This window comes from Dermacentor variabilis, chromosome 1, assembly GCF_050947875.1.
Source record: "Dermacentor variabilis isolate Ectoservices chromosome 1, ASM5094787v1, whole genome shotgun sequence".
NCBI lineage: Eukaryota > Metazoa > Arthropoda > Arachnida > Ixodida > Ixodidae > Dermacentor > Dermacentor variabilis.
Window position 1 is genome coordinate 175,416,797 of NC_134568.1, and position 12,534 is coordinate 175,429,330.

At 44.0% G+C, this 12,534-nt stretch overlaps 1 protein-coding gene across 1 annotated transcript in view; it reads left to right on the top strand.

The window, feature by feature from the left end:
* LOC142588350 (nose resistant to fluoxetine protein 6-like) overlaps positions 1-11,859 on the top strand; it is a 55,638-nt gene extending 43,779 nt beyond the window's left edge. Inside the window, exons 9-15 of the mRNA XM_075699982.1 lie at positions 376-541; positions 3,173-3,255; positions 3,790-3,912; positions 6,579-6,699; positions 7,198-7,387; positions 8,565-8,707; positions 11,596-11,859. Of these exons, the coding sequence (XP_075556097.1) occupies positions 376-541; positions 3,173-3,255; positions 3,790-3,912; positions 6,579-6,699; positions 7,198-7,387; positions 8,565-8,707; positions 11,596-11,850 (1,081 nt within the window). The 3' untranslated portion in view covers positions 11,851-11,859. The remainder of the gene's footprint in view (positions 1-375; positions 542-3,172; positions 3,256-3,789; positions 3,913-6,578; positions 6,700-7,197; positions 7,388-8,564; positions 8,708-11,595) is intronic.
* Positions 11,860-12,534: the final 675 nt, after the last annotated feature.

A 12,534-nucleotide genomic window follows, 5' to 3' on the forward strand; every position in this document is an offset into this window, starting at 1 on the left:
TCATTTCTCAGTATGTTCAGACGCCATCACAACTATACAGGTATAGCATTTCTTGAGTGGCTACATGGTTAGTGTGATCACGTGGACTGATTGTGTGCTTACCACAGGTTATTTGCTTAGTGTGCCTACAAATGCGTCCAGCTGTGACTCTTGGTTCTTGGTATCAGGGCCGTGTCCATTATGAGAAAAAACTTTTCACATAACGGCAAATACTAGTATTAGCACCGACTTTTCCTAAACTTATGTGCCGGGAAGAAGAACCAATACCTCCACTGAAAAATCTAAATGATTCTGCTAAAGCTTGACAAACCCGCTGTTCTTTAAGTAAGATAATTGTGTTGGCCCAAATTTGCGCTTTCTTTTTCTTTTCTTCAGGACAACAGCCCCTGTCCTTTTTGCCATGGTGTGTTGTTTATTGGTGCCACAAGTCGCATCCGGCCCTAATCTGAAGCCACTCATGGAAAAGTTTTACTATGAATTTCGTAATCAATGGTGCCATATTTTGCTCCAAATACGCAACCTATACAGCGAAACTGAAATTGTGAGTATTGAACTCTTTTTGTTTATCATACGCCGTGATGTTACTCTGTTACGCGACGGTTATCGTTAACAAACTTTGCATGAAAGCGCCGAGACAAAAACTGAAAGGAAGGGGAGGGGGCAAAAAAAGTTTTAAATTTTCTTGCATACGCCTAAAATGCTCTCAAAATAGAACTCTTGTACTTACCAGGGCGCAAAAAACAAGTTCAGTTTTTCGAGAGTATCCGGAAACGATTCACGCCGTTGGTGCTTATAATCTGTCCTCTGCGCAAGAAAAAAAAAAGTGCGCAATATTCTGAGAAGTTGCAATCTACGTCATTCGCGTAAAATGGACACGCCCATTGGTGTTTACTTCAAGCCGCCAATAAGGGTGTCGGCTCCTCCGTGCATCTCGAGGCACGGTATATGCGTGCTAACGACGACATGCCTAAATGTGTTCCAGAAGGGTATAATTAACGCACAATATACAAGACGACATGTGTATGAGAAATAAGGGAACCTTTTTTAAGAGCTGCAGCATTACACTTTCTTTTTCTGATTCGTTGTATTATAGCTGGAATTTTAGCGCTTTACTAAAGTTGGATTTTGTGACTAGATATTTAGTTTTTGTTGACTGATGCTCACTCGTGTATATGAACACACGATACTTTATTTTGCATGACCACTGGACCTCCTTTCGCTTTTTTTTAATTTACGCGTGACGTCCTAGCTCCAAATTAAGCACCCGTCTATTGTAGGCAATTCCTTGACGTTTATTATACGCATTCTTCTGACCCTTCCCTAGTTTAAGAGTTCAAGATCTAAAAAAAAAAGAGCCTAAATTTGAGTTATTGCAGCACTACTGCGATTGATTGATTGATTGATTGATTGATTGATTGATTGATTGATTGATTGATTGATTGATTGATTCCTTTAATTTAGTGGCCCAAATTAACAAACGCAGGTTATACGAGAGGTGCCGTAATGGTAGGCTACGGAATAGTTTTGACCATTATAGCATTCTTTTATGTGAAACGAAAGCGTGGCAACACGAGTCTTTTCGCATTGGCGCAATGTGCCGGAGTATCAAGAAAGAAAAAATAGCCATCCCCCCGCAGGCAGCTTGAAGCTACCAAGGAAACTCAGACGGCTTTCTCATCCTGGTAATTTCCGCACAACTTATTTGCTTATTTGATGTTCACGTGCTTCGAGTTGTCAATTAATTCTGTCTCGTCATACCAGCGCCTAGTCTGCGGTTATCTTGTTTGGTAGAGTGTCATTTCCGGAAAAAGGAGCGGTGCCTTGTTCGATACCCATTCAAGTGGACGGGGTACTTGCTCAGGTGGACATCTACGACATTACTTTCAGTTTTTTTCGCCATTTCACAGATGAGAAGTGCAGGCAACAAAAACAACATGCTTGTCAATCAACATTTTGACGGGATCCCTGTACCCTTACAGGCAATCATTAGCAATGCGACAGTTATTACTAATATAAGTTAAAGGTATCAGAAAGCGCGAAAACTTTGATACTAACAGAGCAGACGGTTAAACATCACCGACGAAATGCAATAGTGCACACGTAAGGAGCATACACTGTGAAGTATCAAAAGTGTGCCCTAGCTTACTACTTTAACGTAAATCAGCAACAGTACACCATAATATTACATTTTAAGTGCACAATACATCATGCTCTCTCTCTAGTAGAAAAATGTATCTTGCAGTTTTCTGTTCTTCGCATACGCAGAAGTAGGCTAAATTGCGTATGCGGAGAATAGAGACTGCAGTACTTCACATCCCCGAGTTGGCGAAATCTTTTGACAAAAATCGCAGGGCAACTTAAATGACAACGACGGTTGCACAAGAGAGCATGTAAAGAGCAGACTTCTGCACGATAGCTCAGTGGGTATCGTCCAACAGCCACAAAGCCATTTATTCCGACGGCTCTACACGGGCCCATACTGACTCGAAAGATTGTATTCGGCTCAGGACGAGCTCGGATCAAAGTACCGTCACGTTGGTCAGGCAGGTCGCATAAAAGTTTAAAATCAGGTGGTGCACATATTGTTTGTGTGTGCCGCTGTAAATGTGTTCGCCAACGGATACTACAAAGTGCAGTGGGAGTATCACTGCTAGGGAAAGTGCCCTATCTATCGCTCTCACTGCTTCAAACTTTGACACAGCTGCATGTTTTTTTTTCTATACACTTTAATTCGTCCACAAGAGCGTTAAATGTGCAGTTTTTTTTTCTATATGTTTGTTGCCACTTTTGTATAACAAAATAGCACTGCAAGTTCGTAGGTCCCTGTTTATTTCGCGAGCGTTGAATGCCCACTTACGAACTTGCCATAATAAATCTTACAGTGAGCTTTACTGCAATAGAACCGAAACGCTTGAGATAATTGAGCAATGCAGTGTGATATCCCTTATTTCTGCGAACACAAATCGCGCACTGCGTTCGAGCCAATGAAAAATGACGTTTTACGCCTGCAGATGCAAAGGCGAAATACTCGAACTTTCTCCATCTCATATGTCGTTGGCGCAGTTTCGTTTCTGAAATACTGAAGTACTTCATCACATATATTTATTTCTGAAATATTATTTAGCACAAGGAAGAAAATGTATATGAGCGCGTGCTTTTTTTCCCCGTGCAGGGAATGTTCGGCCACCTGTGGTTCATTTCAGCAGACTTCCAACTATTTCTTTTGGCTTTGCCTACTATCCTCATACTCAAAAAGTAAGTAAATGAGCGAGTGAGACTTCTCTATATGGTAGTGGTCACGCAAAAGAAATTTTTGATGGCTTCATAGCTCAGATCTTGCGTTATCATAAATTTCCGAAGGCTAGATGCAGTTCGTGCAGTTAGTTGTAACATGAAATGAATCAATAAACCTGAAGCCTGCCCCTGAAATGCCTGGACAGGTCACAGCAAGTGTTAATTTTCTTTCACTGAAAGTACGTAATACACCTCTTCATGCTTATTATTCATTGTTTTTTTCGACGGCACTAATTCCTGGTTAATATTTCATCAAATAAGCGCAGAAATATCCATGCTAGTGCGGCCATTATACCAACATAGCAGGCTTCAATGTTGCTTAGTATTTCACAGTATTTTTTTTTTCTCTCGGATAGAGGCTTGCTGTGAAATAAGTGACCAGGCAATTAAAGAAAGTAACGCCCACCTCTCCTTAAATACATTTAATAAAAAGAAAGTAATAACTGCCAAAGAAGACCAGGGCGGCTCGCTCATGTGCTTCGCATTTCGTTTCAGATACTATTGGGCCTTAATTGCTGCTTTTTTCAGCTACAGTCTGCTGTGTTGCTCAGTGACAGCATGGCAAGTGTACAATACACCTTGCCCTCCTTTTATGACTCCGATTGTTGCAGACATTAGGTAAGTTCCCATTGAGTACAAAAACGAAATAAGAATTCTTTTCCGGTTTCGAAGAATCAGCACAGGTACCGGACACCCCATGTTCTAGAGCAAGACACAAGGCTTAGCTTTCAGAACAATAAAGAAAGAAAGAAAAAAATAGCCAGCGCGAAATGCAGCCTCATAGTTTAGGATCTGAAGGTTTTGCTTTTGCTATATCGCACACATACTCAAACTAAGGTTAGCAAGAAATTCAAAACGTTCAGAATTATTGGCGGAGTCTGGGTCAGGTTTGAAATTTTAAAGAAACAATGTGATTGCAGCTTTTAATAAAATAATAAATATCCAACCGCTTGGCTCTTATGAGAGAGAAGGCTGGTAATTTTACACAAACTGCTTAAGCAATTTTTCAGTATGCTCTATAGTTGCGAATGTCCATTGACACCTACGGCTTACGAAGGATACGGTCTATGCTCGCACAGCGCTAGTTACTTTAGGATGTATAACATTCGGAGCAGGCATCTTGGAACTCCTAGGACTAGGGTGAGTACACATACACAAATAACCAAGAAGGTGGACGGGGAGACAGCCGCCACCGGGGCCCGTGACATGCGGAGGTTGCAGGTTCGGCTCGCACCGGCGACAAGTTGTGTGCCCTTCCAATTTCATTTGCCTTTTCCATTATTAAGAATACAAAGCTTGCCCCAAATGTAACACTTCATCATATGTAGTTCCACACTTGAATTTAAGAACCAATAGATGTGCCCTATCTTTTCCTTTGCCTCATTTTCCGTTGGCTTCGTATGCATGGTAATCACTTAAGAAAATCTACCGATGGTTACGATACTCCCAAATGCGATATTTAAATGCAGCTCTGTGCGTGTTTCCATTTCACAATATTTTGGGCGAGGACAATCTGTCTCATGCGCTACGTTCCAAACGGAGCCAAGTATGGCTCGTTTGCCTCGATAATCGATAGATCGCGAGAGGGGCGCGTGGGTGACGCGTGGGTGCGACTCACAGCAGCCGCCTCAGACAGACCTCTGCTCAAGCGGCGCTTTGTTTCCATACAGACGACGCGCGCTACTCTGCCGCCATATCGTAGCCATCGTCGCCGCACAGCCCGTATTGCGCGGCAGTGCGCTTTTTTTTCTCACGCTCTCGTTCCACCAACGACGAGAGCGGCCCTTCGTCGTGGGGAAGCAGTGCCACCAGTGGTCAGTGGCGACAACACCCAAGGGAGCGTCAAGCCTTACGCGTATTCGCTCGCCATCGACACATGCAGGAGCAGTGATGCACGTCACACACGCTTGTAGCACGGACTGGCCTCAGCAGCTGACGCCGCGGACGAACGTAGCCCTCCCCACCTCACGGCACCCTGGCGCCCCTTCGGAAACGCAGATGAAATCGCCCACGCGGCTGCGGATGCTGTAGCCGCCGAAACTGGGCGAATGTGCAGGCCGTCCCCCCTCCGCTACTCCTCCGATTTCCGCCTCATGGTTCCGCTGCAACCGTTTCCTGCGCTATCGCTTTTCTTTCATACCCCGCTGCGCTCCGCGTTCACTTTCATTCTTCGCAGCGCTCGTTCTCTCGGTTTCGCCGACGCCGTCAGACAACGCCGTTGCTCGCTGCAGGAACAGGCGCCTAAGAGCTGCGCTCTAAGAAACACCTCGGTTCTCTAATTTTTCTCGAACATTGGAAATAGTTTCACAGTCGAAGATGTAAGGCACTTCCTTACTCTTGAGGAAATTAAGACTAAAAGTTTTCTTCCGCGTTTCTGTCGTTGACTGTAAATAGAGGGTATACATGAATATTATCAGGACGTTTAGTGACACATCCTCAGAAATTGGGCTTACGCGTGCTAACATTACATTGGAATCATTACCATTTTGTCAGGATGAAATGAAATGGAATGTATGCGTTTACGTCCATCGTTTGTAGCCAACAACAAGAGAGTAAGAAATTATTTAAATAAATCTGGAAATACAACTTCCATGGCTTGCTGCGTCCGAGGGGAATGCTGAAAAGAAAACTAATTTCTGATTGAGCTCAGAGGGAGCAGTCCGATCAATTCAGGTGTCCTCACAGCCAGCCGATGTGAGGAAATTGAGTGTGTTCCCCTGTGCGCCTGTTGCAGCAGGACTACAGCAGTCATTTATTCGTAAACGGTGTTTCTGTTTAGATTCGTGTACAAGTCTCGATGCATCATATTCGCTCTGAGGGTATCTTGAATATTCTCATTCTATAGCACTGAGAGGAAATTTTAATTAAGTACTTTGTTTCGGTCACATGCTTTCCCTTAGCTGGGTGACACAAAGATTATGACATTGCGTATCACAGTGCGAAAAGCGTTATGCTATATTTCTCTACGCCGCAAAACAACTTTTGAGGATTTTTACATTACTTATACCACTGTTCAATAATTAGCAAAATTCTTCCGTTTTGCACGCACAATTTACGTCAGTTTTAGAGTGTAACATTTACTATATGCCGAAGTCTGCAGAAGAAGTATATGTTCAATCAGCTCGACAACGCAATATACCCGCCGCTATTTCACTACACTTTGCATACTTCTGAGGCAAAAAAAAAAACTTGCTTTTTTTATGCGCAGTAACTCATAGAAATACTGTGTATTTCGTGCATGTTCAAAGTGCATCCGGTCTATAACGAAATGTGTTCTTCCTCAGCATCGTCCTTTACACGTTGAACTACGTGTACGTTTTGCCCTTTTATCATGGGATGTGCTACTTCTCAGGATGTGTGACGTACTTGTTGTTGAAGAAATATGGGCAAGTGAAGATATCACAGGTAAATAATTATATAAGCTTTTATGTGCTGTGTTTCTAAACTTTCAACACTTCGTTTTCATTATTTAATATACGCCCACAGCAAATAGCGCTTCCGCCTATCTTTCTTACCTTCGCCTGAAATATAAAGACACGAAATGACCAACGTGGCACATAGGTAGGAAAATATGTTACACTGGAGCCCGTTAGGAATCCTCACGGAGCAAGGCTCGATTTCTTTCTTTTTTTTTTCACCTCAAACAAACTGGCCACTCCCTTATGTGTCTATTGAAGCCGCACGAAATATGGTTTTTCAGCCGCGAAGTGTGGATGTATTTATTTATTTATTTATTCCCTTATTTATTTATTTATCTATTTATTTATTTATTTATTTATTTATTTATTTACTTATTTATTTATTTATTTTGTTGTTTATGGTCGTTGGTGTTTAGCCAAGAAAACATTACTGAGTATACTGGTGGTGAACCTTAAATGCTGCGATGTCGTTTTCCTCCTAAAGACGAAGCAGGTTGGAATGTGGTGCCTGACGTTGACCTGTGCCCTCGCAACTTTGTTCCTAAAATATGACTGGAACCGTGGGCATGGTCCCCGAGGGGAATGGATAAAAGTTCCGCTAGCATTCATCGACAGGTTGATGTGGTCGTTTTGCATCGGCTGGACAGTATTCGCTTGCTCAACGAGAAGAGGAGGTGAGAACGTAGCACGCATTCCTCAATACTGACTTTTTTAAAAGCAGTAACGCATTTAAAGTTCACGAGAGTTTGCTGATCATACTAGTTTGCATAACAACGTATTATCTTTTTCGGAAAAGTGCTGAAAGCAACAGAAGGTTCGACTACTGCGCGATAGCTCAGTGGTTAGGGCGTCCGCATCCTAACTGCACACTTTCGCAAGAACGCGAGTTAGAGATGGTCAGCAAAGTTTCGTTTTTCTTGGCCGTATTGGACTAACGGAAGAGGTGGCCTGATGACGACGACGGCGTAACAGACAGGGCGGGCACAATTTGAGCCTAGTTTTGAGCGTTTAACTGCCATCGTAGTAAAGAGGTAGTCCAGGTTGCTTTCCTTGGTATGGGACTTTACATAGTTTGATTTATGATTAAGAAAAGAAGCTTCTGTTCACGGGGCCAGCCTATAACAACAGATATCTGCGCCGCAAACATTACCAATACCCACTGACGATGCCAAGTAAAGCAATGTAAGCACAATAATCGTTTACGGCGCGAGTGTTAGTTCTTAAGCTCTACGACACCAAGAGGCGATATCAAAGTTTGCATCAAATGGAAGGAAATGATGGGAGCACCACACAGATGTTGACCCAAAATAGCCATAACCGCTACACTGTAGAAGAAGAGTTGGTTTCATGGGGTCCATTGCGAGAGGCTGTGCACACTTTGTAACCTTTGGCAGTGTCAAGTGCGCTAGAACGTGCAAAAAGCAAAATATTTTGCGCCCTATTGCCTAAATTAAAAAAAAAATAAGCACACACAACCGCGTCATAAACCACGACACCACAAACATCACGTTGGTAGCCGTAATATTGTATCAGGATGCCAAAATAGCGCGTTCTTACACGGAGAAAGTCGTGGTACCATGAATGCGAAAATCAGCTTTACAAAATGTACCGACCGTGTACCACTGTGGTTCGTGGTTACATCTGAGCATGGCGCCAACGCGTCATACTGGCTCAAGCTGTCAAATTACTTCAGTAAGAGGCTGTGGTGGGTGGGCCATTGAGAAAGTCAATTCGCAGGTTGTTTTGTAGGATGCTTTAAATGAGGCAAATTTGCTTGGGAGGCACATTGCAATAATTGCGCAAGTTGCAGCCGTTTTCATAATCAGTCTTTTTTCTTTTCTTTCCTTACAGGTTTCCTGTGGAGTTTCCTCTCTTGGAGAGTATTCGTTCCACTGAGTCGCCTATGCTTTGGAATATATATCGTTCATGTACCGTTGTTTTTTATCAAGTCAAACATAGCCCGAGAGCGGATATTCTATTCGCACTTTACCTTGGTGAGCTGCAGTTTTTATCCATTCACTCAAGCACGACGTAAATTTTGAATTTCCTTTGAGCGTTGAAGCTTTCTACTGTAATTCAATGGCACATGATTTCAAATCGCTAAATATGCGATACTTGAAAGGCGTTAAGACACTGTGTATCAGTGGCAAACAAACTCTGATTTGGTCTATTTCGCAACGAGAATATTTATGAGAGGAGTGCTCTAACTGAATAACGTCCAGTGTTCACCGGCAGCGCAAGTTCTTGCCATATGCGAGGTATAACTCAAGTAATGCGGAGAACATCAATTACGGTATTGTCCTACAAGACAGAATATGTTATCTCTAGGCAGAAGCCAATGTCGCTTGAGTTCATCCGCCTCATTTTACAACGGACTCATCCGAAGCCCTTCTTCTTGCACGCGATTATGTTTTTCAAGAACAAATTGAAATACGCTTAATAAAACTGAGCAGGTGGTACAGAACGTTCTATATGAGTGGCGGATGGTGAACAAAACACAAACACTTCTAAATTATTCCAGAGTGGTTACCGCCAAGTGTACAGCTAGAATCCGAATGTATTTATGCGAACAGCAACCAGTTTGTAATATATAAAAAAGGGAGAAGAATGGGTCATCAATTAATCAATAAATAAATGAAAGGAGCGCAAAAAGCAAAGTAGCGACTAGACTAAACATTAGAGGGCAACTTAGGTTGTCTGCCAAATGCAATAGTTCATTACAGCAGAATGACGAATTGAACAGGTTGCTGGAACTTTATCCAGACAAACACGCACACACACATAAAGACGGCGAACTCCACTGGACAGGCGCTGACTCAGGAGAGGCAGCGGACCCAGCGCCTGTCCTCCGGTTTTTTTTTCGCCTATTTTGCGAGGTTTTCTCTGCAGTAATAAATTACTGCAATGCAATATTTTTCTGTTCCTGCTCGAGCCATAAGATGCAACCAAATAGTTTGTTTATGTACTGATTTGTGAGGCCTTGAAATTATGTTAAAATGTTAAACCTTAGTTTATATAACGTAAGAATTCCTTTCGCTCCAGTTTTCTTATCATGTACCACTCACGACCGACCGATCGTGCTGATAACGTAGGCAAAGTGCCACTCAGACGACTCGGGAATGCGTAACGGATAAGAATGGGAATGGGTTCCACTATGGTGTCCTCACTCTAGGCGCGCAAGTTTCTGCAGAATGCCACCTTTTTAATTATTTGAGTCAAGTGCGGGCAGCGTCTGTGGCAAGCAAATTTTACGATTTGCTGAACGTTTACCACATGGAAAATGTCTCCCGTTTCAAGTTATGCTGTTAAATTACTTCGGTGCTTAAAGGGACACTAAAGGTTACTATTAAGTCAACGTGGACTGTTGAAATACCATCACAGAAACCTTGAAACGCTTGTTTCGTGCCAAGGAGAGACTTATTTTAAGAGAAAATGCGTTCTGAAGCGTCCGCGTACCTCTAGCGCAGTTCAAATCGCCCGCCCTCCTATCGAGGAGTACCGACATCATGGTCTCATAGTGACGTTGCGCCATCGGTGAGTAGAACGGCGTCCGCAGACGGCGCTACGGCTTTTCTGCGCAAAACGCGTACGCGCGGCCAGAAACAGAGCCAAGACAGAGCCGACAGCAGAGCGAAAGCGGGAGTATGGTGGCTAGCGAAAGGAGAAACGAATTACGTCCCACATTACGTCCCACGGCACACGGAGAGTCCGTTTTCGTTTAACTATAGGCTGCGGCGAGCTCGCAGCGTGGTCGGCGTGGTCTATGAGAAGCGACGAGCCTTTTCGCACTCGCAACAGGGCATAAAAATGTGCGAATCGACGCAAAACTCGGCCTAGAAACGTGCTTCGCCACAGCCAGGGCTCAATACGACCCAAGCTGGCACGACCCAGATGTCGTTTCCCGCACCGCCACCAGGCGCCGCTACTATACCTCAAACTCCAGCACAAGACGCCCATAAGCTGGTACTTCATTCTATGACGCTAACTTCGACGCTCGTCGCAATGGACCCTGACACCGACAGATTGGCTCGCGATGGTGGGCTCAACTTCAGCGATTTGAGCACCGGCGAGCGCGACCTGCTGCTGAGGGCTCGCACTGCCGGCGTCGTTGCGTACTACGACGGCGGCCTCGACACAGGCTCTCCGGAGCGGGAAAGCAACGAGGGCTTCCCACGACATCACATGGACGTGGCATTCTCGCTGCTTGTTCCAAATGAAAGTTTCGCGAGCCTGCAGAACCCTCACAGCACGACGCGATAACGAAACTACTGAAACTCCAAAGCGTGCGCGGCGCAGAGTCGAGCGCGCAGAGCCGAGCGAAAACGAAACCTTTCGAACACCCATATTACTGAAGGGTAACGTCAAAATGTTATTTTTTCTTAGAATCGAATAGAAGTAGACAAGTAGCCTTTTTTCCGTCTTATAATCGAATGAAATGATATTTTTAATACGAGTAGTTCAGTATTAGTAACACAAATTATGAGGAGTCCTTTCGTCATCGGGCTAGTACCGGAATGTCGCTGGGGGGTCTCAAATCGTGTCACGCATTTACCTCAATTTCTTGGTTACTAAAGCTCTGTTCGCGATTATATTGACGCCTTAGACGTTCTAGAACATTGCTCTACCACTTTAACTTGAGTTTCTGGTAACCTTTAGTGTCCCTTTAAGCTACGCTTTCTCCCGCTGAGACTGTTCGTTTAGGCCTTCCATCTTTTGTTCGAAATACCAATGCGAGAAATGCACTCTGTAAATCACGCAATTCGACAGTCTTAGATATAATAATACGTTAGCAACACTGATTGCTTTTAAGAAAGGGGGCAAGAAACTTTATTACTCTTTTTTCATGTTTGAATCCTTCAGTGAACGTTCTTCTTCTTTCTAGGTGCTGCAAACATTTGCTGTGTTTGTGGCATCGTCGCTTCTAAGCCTGGCGATGTATCTTGCCTGCGAAGCACCAGTCGGCCGTCTCGAGAAGATGTTTTTGATGTCAAATCGCACCGAAGAAAAAGCTCACCACATTTGTGCAGGAAAACAAATCAACGTTATGCGAAAACTTCCCTGTACAATAAAGGACACGGAGGGCGGGCACACGAAGGAACTAAAACAGAACATTAAACAATACTCGAGTCATTTGTAAAGGACTCAACCAGCGTCGTGTGTTGACTACGCAGTTACTCTAGGCACGGTGTCATACACGTTAGCTTCCTTTTGGACGTTTTCGGCGCCTTGAGTACTTTAACCTCACACTTTGTTCACTATGAGCAAGGCAACACGCACTGTGAGCATCGCGGCCAGTTTTTGGCACGTCCTGCTAAATCACGCCGCAGACATTATTGGTTTCGTGCACGACCGATGGCGGCGCTGCTAACGGAGCTCCGGTGCTGCCGGGAATGTGAGCTGGCCTTCGTCGCCTGCTACACTCAGGCTACAATAGCTTCATGTACATCCTTTTGCTCGCGCTCTGAGTACGAGCTCGCGTAGCACGGCGCTCTCTATTTACAACTTTTGTTTACCAGTAGTCATTTTATAAATGTCAGCATTAGGAGGCGCACAAACGTTATATAGGTAATGCATTTTTCATATAACCACAGCCGTCGCCGTGAGAGACACAATCTCATGACTCAGACACAAAGTGTCCCGCCGAGTGAGTCAACTACTACAGAGTCTACGCAACATTGGAAACTATAAGCACGGTCTCAGGGCTCATTCGCAAAACTATGCGTCGACTAAGCGGCAGTGTAGTCAAACGCAAGTTTTACATTTCGCTTATTATTCTAGTCTTTTGATGTTGCATATGTAAAGGTTTTGCAGACAAGAAACA